Source organism: Mytilus galloprovincialis, chromosome 3 (assembly GCF_965363235.1).
Source record: "Mytilus galloprovincialis chromosome 3, xbMytGall1.hap1.1, whole genome shotgun sequence".
NCBI classification, from domain to species: Eukaryota; Metazoa; Mollusca; class Bivalvia; order Mytilida; family Mytilidae; genus Mytilus; species Mytilus galloprovincialis.
In genome coordinates this window covers 105715071-105731862 of record NC_134840.1, presented here as the reverse complement: position 1 = coordinate 105731862, position 16792 = coordinate 105715071, and the positions used below count along the sequence as shown (strand labels likewise).

General features: G+C 33.4%; 1 protein-coding gene across 1 annotated transcript in view; it reads left to right on the top strand.

The window, feature by feature from the left end:
• The first annotated feature begins 447 nt into the window (after positions 1 to 447).
• The window catches only part of LOC143069676 (protein jagged-2-like), a 62570-nt gene continuing 46225 nt past the window's right edge, over positions 448 to 16792 (top strand). Inside the window, exon 1 of the mRNA XM_076244430.1 lies at positions 448 to 1771. Coding sequence (XP_076100545.1) covers positions 1436 to 1771 — 336 coding nt within the window. The 5' untranslated portion in view covers positions 448 to 1435. The remainder of the gene's footprint in view (positions 1772 to 16792) is intronic.

Genomic DNA, 16792 nt, shown 5'->3' with positions numbered 1-16792 from the left:
GTTTTTCTTTTCTGATTTTGTCACTACATAGGTGCTTTTCGTTCTGAATTTTCCTTGAGGTTCGGTTATTCTACACCATTGTAATTAGATTATAAATCAACGAAATCGGTACAAATGATGACCTGATTAATATACCATTTATGGCTCTGTATACACGAAATGGTAAAATGTCATTGACAAATATTTAACGGATATGTCATTCAAATTCTAAAATAGAAGATTGGGTGTAATATTTGCAATATGATCCAATATATTTAAACGAAAAACATTACTTGATGCATGAGCAGTTTTATTTAATCTTAAATTTTTATTTTATTTTTTTTGCTTTTGAGTTGCATAAAGGTTAATGCACTGTTAGGTGTTTTAATCAGACAAAACGTCAAATGAATCGCATATGTTCGCTCTCGTTGAATTATATTGTATATATATTACATGAATTTATTTAAACATCATTATCATTGAAGCATGAAATGTATTACAGGTATAATTTCAGGTGCATTAAATGTTATATTAATAAAGATAACAGGATTCTGAGCATGACAAATTTCTTCAGGTGTACTAGGAGTTTTTCCCACGATCGAAAGAAAAATTCTTTAACATTAAAAGGAACAATCAAAATGTTTGTCGTGTGCTTTTGAAATTATTTAACAAGTGATAAAGTTCGAATAGCTACATGTCAGTCACGGATAGTATATCGCTCGTCGATCTTTTAAATTATTTCCAATGACCTGCCGTATCAAGAAGATGCAGCCGGTGATTAAGTGAAACATATGTGATCTTTTCAATAGAAAAAAATATAATATTGATAATAATTTCTTTAAATGAGCCTTTATTTTGTGACATTGTGTGGTTTTCAATCAATATACCGATGTATTTCTGAAAAAATCATTGGATACCGCCTTGTGTGCTAATTCAATATAATTACAACTCTGGATATGTCCGAGTCGTGCAGTCGCGCGAACAACGCGTGCCAAGAAAAATCTATACTTAGGTTTGGATTACTATAAATACTACGTTTTTACTACGAGATCTTGATTGTAGTAAATATGTGAAACTTTTGATAAAAATTCTACAAATATGTGTAACACATGGTGATAGCAGATAAAAATTTACCGGGACAGTTTGTAAAAAGTGTTTTGTTGTTGGACACAACAAAAAACGATGACAGATTTTAAAATTATATTTTCAACAGTTAAATACAAGGTAATGATTGACGAGGATAATGTTGATTTATTTTGCATAAAATCATATACTTAATGGAAGTGATATACGGAAACTTCAAACGGACAGGCTTTCCAACATTTGTTCGTAGGAATGGTTTTCGAAGATTTTTGTGGATATGTGCTTGTATTACACCCCAGTGCAACTTTGCTAACAGTCTTAATGGTTTGTAAGACAAATACATGTATGCAATCCATTTATAAGTTTAGAAAATATGTTCCTCTTCTATTTGAACATTTTGCTTGTTATTTTAGAATTTGTACAAGGATCGGGCTATTTTGAAATACAAATAATAACAATTCACAACCCCCGCGGGGAAGTAATGGAGGGTGAGTGTTGTGACGGGGTCAGAGACGGGAACAATAGGTGCGTTAAAGAATGTAACACAATGTTTCGTGTGTGTTTAAAGGAATACCAAAGTGTTATAACTTTTGATGGAAAATGTACATTTGGAAATATAACGAGTTCTGTATTTGGCGGAAATTCATTCACATATCCGATAGGAAGTAACAATAGCAGACTAAAGCTACATTTCGAGTTTGCTTGGACGGTAAGTTCAATATATTTATGGTCATTACTGTAGATATACATACCATAAAGCCTGTTATACAAGGTCTCAAACGTATGCAATAATTGTATGCCATGTACAACAAAACCAATGTTTTATTTACTTATTTCAAGTAGCCCTTAGATATTTGTGTAACCGAAAACTTCTCGAATTGCTATAATGCGTAGATTGTCATATAAACCATCGTTTTAATATGAGTCTATTAGTTTTAACTGTCCATGCAGGCTAATTGGTTCCTAATTCTGTATGTATTTTGTTTTTTTGTTTTCCGACTGGAAGAAACATGTCGACGAGAGGACAACTTGATGCTAACTGTAGTATGGGTCTCATTGGGGTCTAAGCGTGATGCGGGATTGCCGATTTTTCGTAAGCGTGAAACGTGAAAGTCAAATTATTGTGTCGTGAAAACGGGAAATGAGGTCTTGCGGGACCCGGGAAATGACAAAAAAAAATGAGAATTGCTTACGAACATAGTGTAAGCGGGATACGGGAATCTTACACAAAATATTAAGCGGGATCCGGGATCGGAAACCCCAAATGAGACCCCCTGAAGGGAAAGATTTGTTATTGTTTATGTCCCTTTTGATTATAAAGCTCTTCATGTGTTAGGGTCTAAGTTAGGGTAGTAATACAGTGGCGGATTCGAAGGGGGGGGGGGGGGGTCCGAGGATTGGAACTCCCCCTTTTTTTTTGGCCGATCAATGCATTTGAATGGGAGCATATAGTTGGAACCACACCCCTCCCCTTTTACTCTGGGTTGAGAACCCCCCCCCCCCTTTTTAAAATGGCTGGATCCGCCACTGTAGTAATACATAATTGCTTGGGTTTCAATTATAAGGGTACGATCATTCTTTTTAAATGTAAATTGAATGAATATATGAATGAATAATATGTAGCTGAAAATTTTAATGAACTTTTGACATGCCAGGGATTACATTTGTCCATATCGCCAATCCATAACACCATGTGACGCCAACTAGTCAAAGACATTACTTGAATGCTCACGAATTCCATCACAGCAGATCCACAGTGAATGAGAATGCTAAATATCGTCACTATTTTCATTGAAAGCAAAATTACGGTCATGTGTGTTTGTTTCTAGCATGATTTAACTGGATCATGATTAATAATATTGATATAGAATATTTTAAAATGATATGCTCTCATGTTTTCATACTAGCATAACTTAACTTGATCATAATGATAATATTGAAGTAGAATATTTTTAAAATGGACTTTTTCAAACCCACAAAATTTAACTATTCTCATATGTTTTCATACTAACATAACTTAACTGGATCATAATTGATAATATTGAAATAGAATATTTTGAAATGGACATTTTCCAACCCACAAAATTCAATTCATTGCGACAAATTAAGTAACCGTGGGAAAGTGACTAAGATCGTCAGGTAAACCTTTTAAAGTTGTAAGTAAGGAGTACTGGTGTACACTTTCAAATGATAATAGGTTTCTAAATGGGTGAACGCTAGCCATAGGAGTTAAATGTAATACAAACAATAGTATAATACAGGGGGTACGACAGTCAGACTGCTATCATTACTAACAAATCATTTCTATTTCAATGAATGACAGTTCAATTCTTAAATTGCTTTAATATCCTATAATAACCAAAACAGATGGCCTTGATCTGACATGGTTTTGATATTAGAGAATATTCAAGTACACGATGGGCGTTTTCTAACTTTATAAAACATTTGATTTTTTCTCCCACATACATATTATGTGTTATTAATAAGGACTTCGAAATTTGTTTCCTAATTGAAATCGACTATTATGCATGTTGCGTGTTGCGTGTTTCATGTTGCATATTGCATTTCATGTGATCTTTATTTATTCTTTTACAATTTTTGTAAAATTGGAAGAATTTTTATTTTTGATATACCAAGGAGGTTAAGTGACCTCCTATGATATACATATACTTTTTGTAAAATTCCTCTTTAAAATTTATTATCAGTCATTGTATTTTCACCATATTTCATTGACATTCATCATGTAATTTGCACTTTTTTCAATATATGTCTTTCAATTAAAGTTTAAAATACTGTCATTGAGCTAAGGTCGGAAACTTTATCCCATCAATAATCAGTATTTAATTGTTGACAATCATTTGCTATTTTCGGAGGGTTGAGATTGCTAATTAATTGTTTTTTTCTGTACTTTAGCAGACTGACAATTGACTGTTTCATTTGATGTTTAATTTTGTTTCAACTCTAATTATCTCTCATTACTACCCGTATATTTTTATATTATATTTTCAGAATAATCAGGCAACCCGTTGTTGTGTTAATTTGGTAATTTTAAGAAAATTTTGCAGCTTTTCGTTATTATCTTCAAATTTAGTATAGATATAGCTGAACTGTAAACAGCAATAATGTACAGCAAAGTAAGACCTACAAATGTTTTAACATGACCAAAATGGTCAATGATCCCTTAAGGAGTTATTGCCCTTCATAGTTAATTTTTAACAATTTTCATAAATTTTGCTATTTTTTTACAAATATTTTCCACTGTAACTACTGGGCAAAGTTCATAATAGATTGAGATAATTGTAAGCAGCAATAATGTTCAGTAAAGTAAGATCTACGAACACATCACCAACACCAAAACCCAATTTTGTCATGAATCCATCTGTGTTCTTTAGTTTAATATGCACGACGACCAAGGTCAACGACACAGGCTCTTTAGAGCCTCTAGTTTCTGATTATTTTCTATGAATAAGAAAAAGCTTTTTTTTTTGCAAAAACAGTTTTGAATTTTTCTGGCACTATTGTATATCAATCTGTAAACAAAATTTATCAAAAAAATATAAAAAAAAATATGTCAAAGTGGCTTGGCTTCATTGTGCTAAGACAATATATATTCTTTGCATGATTAAAATTTAATAAATCTTTATTTTTCAAGTATATTACACATTTCCTAAACTTCATAATGAATATCTATACTATTAACGAGAAGACCTGCTTGTGTGTCGCTTCTCTTCCTTCCACAATAAATCAATCATCATGCCTCTGTGTCCTATAGGTAACATGCATAGTCGCATTTGTCATCCATTCTTATGATTATTCAGATTGAGTTATTTTGGGAGAAAACCGACAAAAAAGGAGTCCGGATATGATTCCGTCATCAGACTGAATTTTAGTCATAGATAGGCCTGAAACATGCACAAATACAACCAATCGTATGATAGATAACAAAAATGAAAAATAAATAAGCCAATCAGAGCGTTCTTTATATCATGGTGTTTAGATCGCAAGAACCACAACTATTATACCTCCTTATAGAGGACAATTATTTTTCGCGTTTATCTACATGTAAACTACGATTATATTACTTCAATATATAGAGACTCTCTGTATTCTGTCTACTGTTTTCTTTGAAATGTTAACATTTACTATCTAAGGGGTCACACCAGTTGCCTATATATTAAAATAAGTAAAACATGTGACACAAGTACAACCAATCGTATGATAGATAACAAAAATAAATAATAAATAAGCCATTCAGAGCGTTCTCCATATCATGGTGTTTAGATCGCAAGAATCACAACTATTATACCTTCATAGAGAGGACAATTACTTTTCGCGTTTCATATCCTGGTGTTTAGATCGCAGTAACAACAATTATTATACCTCCTTAGAGAGGAGAATCATTTTCGGCGTTTATCTGCATGTAAACTACGATTATACTACTTTAATATATAGAGACTCTGTATTCTGTCAGGGACTTTCTATGTTAGTAAAGCGATTTTGCGGGTGTGTTCTAGTATGTATTAAAATGTAAATATTTCTAATTCAAAATATTTTTCTTATATATATTCAAACAATTATTTTTCGTGTTTTAACGCCACTTTTAAGGACTGCATTTAGGCTATTTCGTGGCGGCCAGCTTTATTGGTTGAGGAAACCGGAGTGCCTGGAGAGAAATCACCGACCGTCGATAGAAAAACTGACAATCCTACTCGGACTGTCGAGTGCACCCAGGGTTCGAACTCACTACCTCAATGTTGACTGGCTAGTGAATACAGTAGTAACTACCGTTTCACATGGGCATTCCTTAATATTAATTGTTTTTAATTGTTGAATGTGGTCACTATTAGCATGATAAGAGATCATGTCACCATAAGCTTGATAAATTGTTTATTTATTTTAGCTGAAGATGTTGAGAGAAAATTTCTGTCATTGAAAATAATTAACAGGTCATACAATTCTGCCTAATTACCTATATCATCTAATTAATAATATCAGTCTCCAGAATCCAAGTTTTGATGACTTCTGTTAAAAGGTTAATTATAAATTTTAAATGAATTGAAGGATATCTTCAAGCATAATATTCTGCAGAACAAATTTGACTCATTCGCTTAGTTTAATATGACCTAAACATCGAACATCAAGTCAAACAAATGAATATTGAAAATTTATAGCCTTTTTTCAGATTTGTCACTTCAACATAAAAAAGTTAAGATGATTAATTAACCACCCTTAAAAACCAAACCACCATTCATCTATCATAACGATGGTATTGTAGTATAATTTTGAATGACGTCATTGAAACAGCAAAAAATCACACAATAACAAACGAAAAAGAAAGAACTTGAAAAACTTATAAGGCTTCCTTATATATGGAAGTGTTTAACTACCTTGACTAACTATACAGCCCTCGCACGATCGGTAAGGCTTCCTTAATGTACAAAAAAGTCATTTAACTTTATCCTTTATAAAGTCAACATGCAACACGCAACGTGCAACACGCAACATGCAACATAGCAGTTCCTTTCCTAATTTGATAAAACAACTTTTCCTTCGGTTTTAGTTTGTTACTCGGCTTCGTTTTCTTTAAATCGATTTATTACTTTTGAACACCGGTATATATTACTATTAGAATAAAATTGAGAATGGAAATGGGGAATGTGTCAAAGAAATAACAACGTGATCATATAGAAGACACCAGCAGAAGGTCACCAACAGGTCTTCAATGCAGCGAGAAAATCCCACATCCGGAGGCGTCCTTCAGCTGGCCCCTAAATAAATATATATACTAGTTCAGTGAAATGAACGCCATATTAAACTCCAAATTGTACACAAGAAACTTAAGTTAAAAAATAATACAAGCATAACAAAGGCCAGAGGCTCCTGACTTGGGACAGGCGCAAAAAATGCGGCGGGGTTAAACATGTTTATGAGACATGAATCAGCAAAACTATATTTTTCCATCTTTGATAATTCAGGCACTAACCATTTTAGAAGTGATGAGAAATGGGAATGTTTAATTCTCTAAAATTAAAAACTGGGTACTGTATACGGATAATTGCCAAGTGGAAAAAAAGACGAATAAACAAACAACAGTACACAAAACACAACATAGAAAACTAAAAACAACACGAACCCCACCAAACACCTGGGTGATCTCATGTGCTCCGGAAGGGTAAGCATATCTTGCTCCAAATGTTGCATCCGTCAGCAAAGTTAGTGAACGGATTACCCTAACTGCCAGCGGGCAATTGATACACCTGCGGTTTTCCGTCGCTAGTGGTGGATGAAAAGGTGGCAATATACAAACATATCAAACTAAAATACCATAAACTCTCATTTTATTAACCTAATAATAGCATTATGTATATATGCACCTGCTTATCTTTTATTAAATCTAATTACCGAAATGAGATTTCGTCAAATAAAAGGTATTGGTCAGATTTAATAAATGGTTGACACAATTAAGTGACTTTTCACATTTGCATCATTTGATGTAATTTGTATTAATATGAGCCTAAACAGTTCAAAATATCATTTGATAATAAATATTCAGATAAGCAGTAAACTTCAAATTTAATTACTTATCCTTGTTTTCTTTGAATATGAAAAGTCATTAAAGGCAGATCAGTTTTCCAAAGTACTTGTAGGATTTTTTTTTAATTTCACGTATTACCTACACGATATTAGGTAAAAAAGGGACGAAAGATACCAGAGGGACAGTCAAACTCATAAATAAAAAATAAACTGACAACGCCTGGCTAAAAATGAAAGAAGAAAAACAGATAAACAATAGAACACATGACACAACATAGAAAACTAGAGAATAAGCAACACGAACCCCACCAAAAACTAGGGGTGATCTCAGATGCTCCGGAAAGGTAAGCAGATCCTGCTCCACATGTGGCACCCGTCGTAATATTCTCAAACTTAATGTCCTTAAAAATTAGGCTGGCAATTTTTGTGTTTGTAGTATGAAGGCAGTAAATACAACTATTTTTGTTGGCCTGATCTAAGTTGGAAAATAGTCAGGGACTGCAGATAACGTCCGTCTTAAACTTTACCAAATCTGAATAAAGACTTGTTCAGACAGAGTTCACCTGAGATGGTTTGAACTTTTTGAGCCTACTATGGGTCAGAACTCCCGATTTAGTTTTCAATGCTCCAAAGATGTGGCTAAAAATTTGGTTTTGCTCCAAAGGTTTGGCTCTTGGTGTTCCTAATGAAGACTTATCCAAAATCAGACTCGTTCATTATACGTGAACATTAATTTACAAAACCGGCACCACTGCTGATGAACTATTTATTTCCCGATGGTATTACAAATATCGGTATCACTTTTTGTTTTGTAAGTACTCATAGGATAAATTTAAGGAGAACTAAAGGTTTAAACTACCTGAGGCAATGTTTAAGTTTGCCTTGGGTTTTGGAAATTCTTTTTAGTTCCTTTTAGTTATGGTTAGACGCATTAGATTTGTTTTGTTTTACCGCCCCATATCGTATGTTTATAAATAGGAACATTGAATTACTATAACACTGGGTCGTTATCACCGATTGTGTTATGTTATTTCCGTCTCATGTGCATACTATACTGTTGATTGGTTGTTCGGATTGTTCAACGTCCTGTGGCAAATATTTCATGCATATTCAAGACGCATTCTATTTGAATTCTAGGTTATGTATAATTACATACAATTTTTTAAAAGCTTCTCAACTGTTATTTTCTTTTATATTTTACCAGTACTTAGGCCAAAGTAAGTCACTGTGTATATTTATTCAGTTTTTATATAGACTCTTGGCGGTTGCGAGTTTGACATATGGTATATGACTGTTGAAGACTCTGTTGCCCTCTATAGATGTATTTTTGGCTATTTGTGTTTTTCAGTTGCAATTTCAGGGACGTATGTACATTAAATCATTTAATTCATATTCACAAATCTCTTATTTGGTTAGCTTTTTTTTTAACATGTACACGCTATAGTATTGGGAATTTTTTAGTTATAAATATTACATTTTGGGTCTCATTGTATTTTTGGAATCAACTTTATTTTTACTGATTAATCTGGCGAAATATGTTCTTGCAGATTTATTTTTTAGAATTATTTCAGTTGTCCTAAATAAAGGACAACTAAAATGTTTACCTTATTTCATGACAATGATAGACAATCGAACTTTAAAAAAAAACGAGTACAATACAAATATATTTATATTCTTTAACGTGATTGCAAAGGATGATATAAAGTGAGAATAACCGCAGCCTTGAAGCAATTCGTTCTAATTTCCAAGTTCTATTTTGCATTTCAAAAGCACGATATTGTAGATATTTCTTGATCCGACAATAAAGGATTGTACAATAGATTATCGTTGCCATGCCTCAGACATGGATTGCAGTAGACATTCTGAGTTGACAAAACGTTGGATAATCCCAGACAGATTAAAAGTTAACGAAGTGCTATAGGGTTTGTTCTGTCTGTCCTTACAAATATGCAAAGTAATCATTTTAAAATTTCGCAGGAAAAATGAGACTGTGCGTATGGAGGATGTTACTTTATTCGCAGACATTATAGGTTAACAAAACGTTGGTTAGGCCCATGCAGACAGATTCAAAGTTAACGAAGTGCTGTAGGGTTTGGTCTGTCCTTGAACATATCAGTACTCCAACCTACCAAAAGGCATTCACATTTCAAATATGCAAAGTAATCATTTTAGATTTCGCAGCAAACATTAGACTGTGTTTAAGGAAGATAAAATTAAAAATGGAAATTGGGAATGCTGTCAAAGAGACAACAATCTGACCAAAGAGGTTACTTTATTCACAGACTCAAACAGTCTCTTCTTATTAGTACCATTTATGGTATTGCGGTCTTAACAATGAAGGATTGCTAAGTTTCGTGAGTGAACTGATCACGAAAAACTCCAGAAAAAAAACAGTATATATAGATACGATTTTTCAGGATATATATAAAATAATGACTATTTTGCTTTTCCACACTTACAACTTTCTCTCTTGAAATTCACAAGGTAAGCGCATGCAATCTCATATTAAACTTGAAAAGAGTAAACAAATATTAAGGGAATATTTCTTATAAACGGGATATCAAATTAAAACTAAGTTTGAGACAAATATTATTTCGGTAATACTTTCTTTTTTTTATCTTAAGAATTTTAATAAAAAAAATACAGCATCATTATTTCGAATTAGGGATTTACATGTAGCTGTTTTCGTTCTTGGATTAACACTCCATCGGTCAGGTTTTGTTTAGTAGATTGATTGATTGGTGTTTTTAAAACACCACCTCAATCTTTTTGTGCTATTTCGTGGAGGTAATTTTTCATTTGATTGGGGAAGCCAACATGCCCAGAGAGAACTAAGAAAACTGACGATCTTATAGTCAATTAAAATATGAGTCGAGCGCACCTGCGATATGTAGAATTCTAATCGGCTGTTTTCTGCTTTGTTATGGTTGTGTGACTGTCTCTTTGACATAATCCCCATTAATGATTTTCATTCTCAATTTTAACTCACAGCCGCAGTGTTGACAGGCTAGGTTCTTAAAATGCATAACGAAATTTAAGTTCAAATGGACTTTAATGAAATTTTGTATGACGATTTTATTGAACATTTTGAAATCATAGATTTGTTTTATTTGATATTCTATTCACGAGTGTGGTGTTGTAAAAATGCTTTATGGACAAACGTTAACATGGAGAAAGATTGAGGCTAAGATCAAGCTTCTATTTTCCCTAGATTGAAAACACATGTCCGAACAGTATACCGTTGTACTTAAATCTTCATTGTCAAAAATACTAAAGGAACTATTCATTTAAAGACCGTCAAATAAGAAATAAACAGTTATAATCAAATAAGAAATAAAAGAAAAGTGAAAAAGAGTACTGCCCTATCACTATAATTTAAACATGACACAGTTTGATACTCATATCTATTCCTAATCATTTGATCAAAGTAAACATTGGTCTCAGAATAATTATTGTTCTTTATTCGATCATCAGGAACAGTAATATTTGTTTCAGGTGAGAATATTGATTTAAAAATGTATAACAATAATTAAACTTATTTAAAATCGACGAAGAATTAATGATTTCTTCACAAAGGGCGGATTAACATCTCAGTCGATTTTCATATCCGGTATGACAACTTTCCATATCCGGTATGACACCTTTAATGACAAGATTAAGTCTTTTCATTTCCTTTTTCTTAACTAGATTTACCTTTACTTCCACGTTGTGTCATCTAAACTCATCAAATAGAATAAGCAGAATGTGATTAAAGGTAAAGCACTTTATTCTGAACTCGTTTTCATCCTTTTTTTCTTATTTTTTATCCTATATAGATATAGTGTCTGGAAATTTTTTCAAAGTTGCTGTCGGATTTTTAATCTATTAAAATGCAGTGCATTCAACAAACTTAGCTTACTATTTTTGTACCGAAACCAGGACACAATTGGTCCGAGTACACAATTATTTCGTAGTGCATTTCTTTTAGACAATGAAATGGAAATTAATCCCACGTGCACTTTCTCCATAATATGTTTACAGTGTGTTGTACTACTTTTGGGACAAATATTATCGGAATTATAGAAAATTTCATCGGCTCTAAATCAAAATATTGATAATTTTATGTTAAAGGGTTCTTGAAATCTTTTGACAGCTTCCGAAGTGCTAATTTCTAAAGTTTTTTCAGCTGGACCAAATCACTACATTTTACTTTAAAATTCATGACCAATAGTTTTTGACAGTGTCATTTCATCCCCCTTTTTTCTATTTGAGGCATACAACATGGAGAAATAATTCTGGAAGGGTTATAAAAAAAATGGCAAGTATTTAAACACACTGTCCACACTAAGGCCTATGGACAACGAAAATCAAAGGACGAAAACTTTGACTCAGACCTAATTAGTAAACATAGTAAAAACGGACATTAAAGCAATATATTTATGTTCTCTCAAACTTTCAAAAAACTTTTGTTTTTATACGAACCTTGCATGAGCAACACGACGGGTTCCACATGTGAAGCAGGATATACTTACCCTTTCGGAGCACCTGACGACGGGTGCCACATGTGAAGCAGGATCTACTTACCCTTTCGAAGCACCTGACGACGGGTGCCACATATAAGCAGGATCTACTTACCTTTTTGGAGCACCTGACGACGGGTGCCACATGTGAAGCAGGATCTACTTACCCTTTCGGAGCACCTGACGACGGGTGCCACATGTGAAGCAGGATCTACTTACCCTTTCGAAGCACCTGACGACGGGTGCCACATGTGAAGCAGGATCTACTTACCCTTTCGGAGCACTTGACGACGGGTGCCACATGTGAAGCAGGATCTACTTACCCTTTCGAAGCACCTGACGACGGGTGCCACATGTGAAGCAGGATCTACCTACCCTTTCGGAGCACTTGACGACGGGTGCCACATGTGAAGCAGGATCTACTTACCCTTTCGGAGCACCTGACGACGGATGCCACATGTAAAGCAAGATCTACTTACCCTTTCGGAGCACCTGACGACGGGTGCCACATGTGAAGCAGGATCTACTTACCCTTTCGGAGCACCTGACGACGAGTGTCACATGTGAAGCAGGATCTACTTACCCTTTCGGAGCACCTGACGACGGGTACTACATGTGAAGCAGGATCTACTTACCCTTTCGGAGCACCTGAGACCCCCTCCCCCCAGTTCTTGGTGGGGTTCGTGTTGCTTAGTCTTTATGTTTCGATGTTGTATCTTGTGTACTATGATTTGTATGTTTGTATTTTTCTTTTTAGCCATGGCGTTGTAAGTATATTTTCGATCTATGACTTTGACTGTCTCTCTGGTATCTTTCGCCCCTCTTTTGCAATGGAAAACATACTTTTTTTTATACGAAAATTGCAATTGAGAAAATATTGTAATAAACGAAGCAAAGACAACGTTTTCATTACACGGGCAGACATGTCAGATTGAATTGAAGAAAAAAAAGGACTAAACAAGAGCATCTATATATACTTTTCATTTATGTATGTATTGAAAGGCAGGTGTATTAACAGTCATTAAACATGTCACAGCATTATCTATCAGTTGATATATACCATTGAGTCTTTGTTTTTAAGTATAATAGTTCCGTTATACTGTCGACGAAGCATTATGATTTAGTTTTAGAAATTTGAAATATGAATGTCATTGATATTTTCCGTATAATTCAGTCTTTCTATGGTGTGATGTTATACGGGAGAATGTTTGGTACCATTAAAACATTTAATCCCACTGCAAATGTTTGAACCTATCCTTAATCAGGAATTGGATGTACAGTAGTTTTCGTCTGTTTAAGTAGTTCATATTATGAGTGTTTCTCGTTTCTCGTTCTTATATTGCTTAGACTGTTGGTTTTTTCGTTTGAATTGTTTTACACTAGTAATTTTTGGGGCCCTTTATAGCTTGCTGTTTGGTGTGAGCCAAGGCTCCATGTTGAAGGCCGTACCTTGACTTATAATGGTATACTTTTATAAATTGTTACTTGTGTGGAGAGTTGTCTCATTGGCGCTCATACCACAATTTCCTATATTTATATTTTATTATTTGCTAATCGCTTACTTACTGCCAAAACATACATTTGCACCAGGATAGAGATTTCTGTTGAGTAAGTGGAATTATTGACCTTTCCGGGGCATGTGTTTTCATCCTTTGTTTCGGTTGGACCTGTGCTTTCGTTGTCGTTAGTATTATCTACAGCACAAGGGCTCGTATCAGAGATGTTTTTGGGGCTGAAATATATACCAGTCGACTGTAATATATGTGTTCTATAAGAAAACACAATAAACACAATGTAGAACGCAAACAAGTCGAATGGCATATATTTTCGCCATAAAAAAAACATCTTAGACATGACCCCCTATGTTTTAAGCAAGGTCTTCATGTTCGTTAATGGATAAATTTTTGTGCAACACCAATCTTATCTTAACTTACCTGTAATTTACATACACCCTATCAAAACTTTAGCCTGCACAAAATCATGAACTAAAGGGGGCAATCTTTCATCTGGTACATGTACCAAATCATTTACAGGGGATAAGGAGCAGTCATTATTAAGTAGAGGACAGTCATTGAATTCTGAAAGAAATAATGTGGTTTAATTTGTACTAACGTGATTTTATTTCACATATAGGATGAGAATCAAGCATTTTCATATGCTAAAAAATACTTTAAACTGAATTCTATAAAGTCAGTAATCACAAATTTAGATGTTATTCAATTTCATACATCATTTGACAGAAGCTAAATAGCAATTTCTGTTTGATTAACTTTAACTAACTTTTTTCATTTTTGTGTAATCCTCTTTCAACAGATTAACCGAATATATCTTTAAGTTCATAGTATAAAAAATACACATCTGATAAATATGGAGTTAATATTCAAATTACGAAACATTTTGTATCTAGATACCTATAACAAAGCTTAAAGAGACCATAAGTACAATAGACTACTCAAAACTAATAATTCTTTAGAACCGTTCACCTCAGAACTTTCTCGATTTGAATTCCACTTGTTGTTCCACCTGTGTTATTACTCAAACAAGTCTGGATTTAATGGACAAAGCTTTACTAAATTCTAAAAATGGATAGACAAATAAATAATGTCCTACTGTAATACCCTATACATACTTCTTTTAACATTTTTTTTAAAATCAAAATTACTGTAATTTCAAACGGTGTGTAGGGGGGGGGGAGGGGTGAAAATGAATCAAAATAAAAGTAAAGTTTGTTCACTTCTATTTTCTCTACGTTTGTAAGCATTTTTTTCGAATTACTGTTATTCCAAACTGGTTGTGTGTGGAAAAGGGTGAGAGAAAAAGAGGGGAAGATACAGTAAAAAAAAGATACCATCTGTTCACTCCTATTTTGGCAAGGTAAATATACGTAAAACCAAGAAATATAGATGGTGTGGCCTTCATGCAAGTTATTGTGTTAATAATATACTAATGCGATCATCATTAACACATATTTGTCTGCGTGAATAAAATGAATGGAATATCAAGGAAGTGATTAGATCACGTGCTCACGTGAGTGCAGATTACCGTGAATATGTCCGATAAAATCACATAATACCTGACTGCACGTGATGCATTAATAGTAATGAGAACCCCTACAAAGAACTTTATCATTTACACATGTCAAGAAAATGAAAATTACCAAGATATTGGAATGACACCTCGCCTGCAGATTTAGCATTGATTTTGTTGTGAATGTGTATTACAGAAAACCAAGGGATCTGAATATTTAAATAATAATGTACTGAAAAGATTTACACCAATTAGATATGTATTCATAAAATCAAAATGTTATTCAATTTAAAGACTGTACGGGACACTCACATTGAAGAAAATTCCGTTTCATTTAAAATGTTGCATATTTTAAATTTTTGTTGAATTTTGTACAATTATAATTGATTGATGCATGTTTAATGTCCGGTGGCAAGTATTTCCTGAACATTCAGGACGAAACTAAATGAAAGGTAGATCGACAAAGAGTTAAAGTCAGGAAATTCGGACGGAAAATAGAAAATGAGGGCATTTTAACCAGCATAAAATACCTAGCATCAGACAACCGAAGAGGGCGTGGCATTCACCTTACTCTGGACATTGTATTTAACGTCCCCGTTCCGAACGGACGTGGCTCCATAATTATGTATCCTGCAATGATCAATCTACGCCCGACTTTAGAAAAGGTGTTACTGCCAAACGGGAGAAGTCCAGGAGTAACTATATTACTTTACCAAAGTCAACCCTTGGGGTTTTACATCGAAATACCTCCGTAACCAAAAATTCTGAAATAATTTTATATTTGAAAGAAAATACATAAATTAACTTCTGGTAGAATTTAAAATTTCGTTTTGAATAGTTTATTTTTCCTTTAATAAATACTCCATTTTCCTGCTATCAAAATTGCATGCTATCCTACAATTTTTCATCTGATCATTACTCCTTATATGAAAAATGAAGTCCGGGATATGCTTCGAATATTTATCAATGGACGTTATAAGGATGTATACAAACTTTATATATAATTTAGACTCGTTTATATATATACACATACATGTATATATATATATACTTTGCATATACTTTGCATAACGAAATTTGTTTTACATGCAAACGTATAAAAAAATGCGGCTATATAAAATTTAAACGAGTCTAAATTGAAAACTACGTTCAAACCTATGATTGCGTTGGTTAATATTTAAACGAGTCTAAATTGAAAACCACGTTCAAACCTATGATTGCGTTGGATAAAAACCGCATTTTTTTTGGATAAAAACCGCATTTTTTTATACGTGTGCATGTAAAACAAATTTCATTGTAGAAGGGTCTAAATACAGCACAAACAACATTTTCCAAAAGACCAAAAAAAGGGAAAGAGTATATTTTAACAAAACGCATTTGACTAACAGGTCGAACAACTGATGTTCTTAAACCCTGCTGACTGCCAATGGCGATTGCCAAATAGATTGATCACAAGATGTAACAAAATGGATCTTAATATGAATTTTATACTAAACAGAAAAACAATAAATTTGCAGCGAAGATATTATACCACAAACATGAGGTGCAAAAAAAAATTTTGTACACCAGATCCGGATTTCGACAATAAATGTCTTTTCAGTGATGTTAGGGATCGAAACGGTATTTGAAAGGCCATATAATTTATCTCAATTTAGGATAGACTCTTGAAT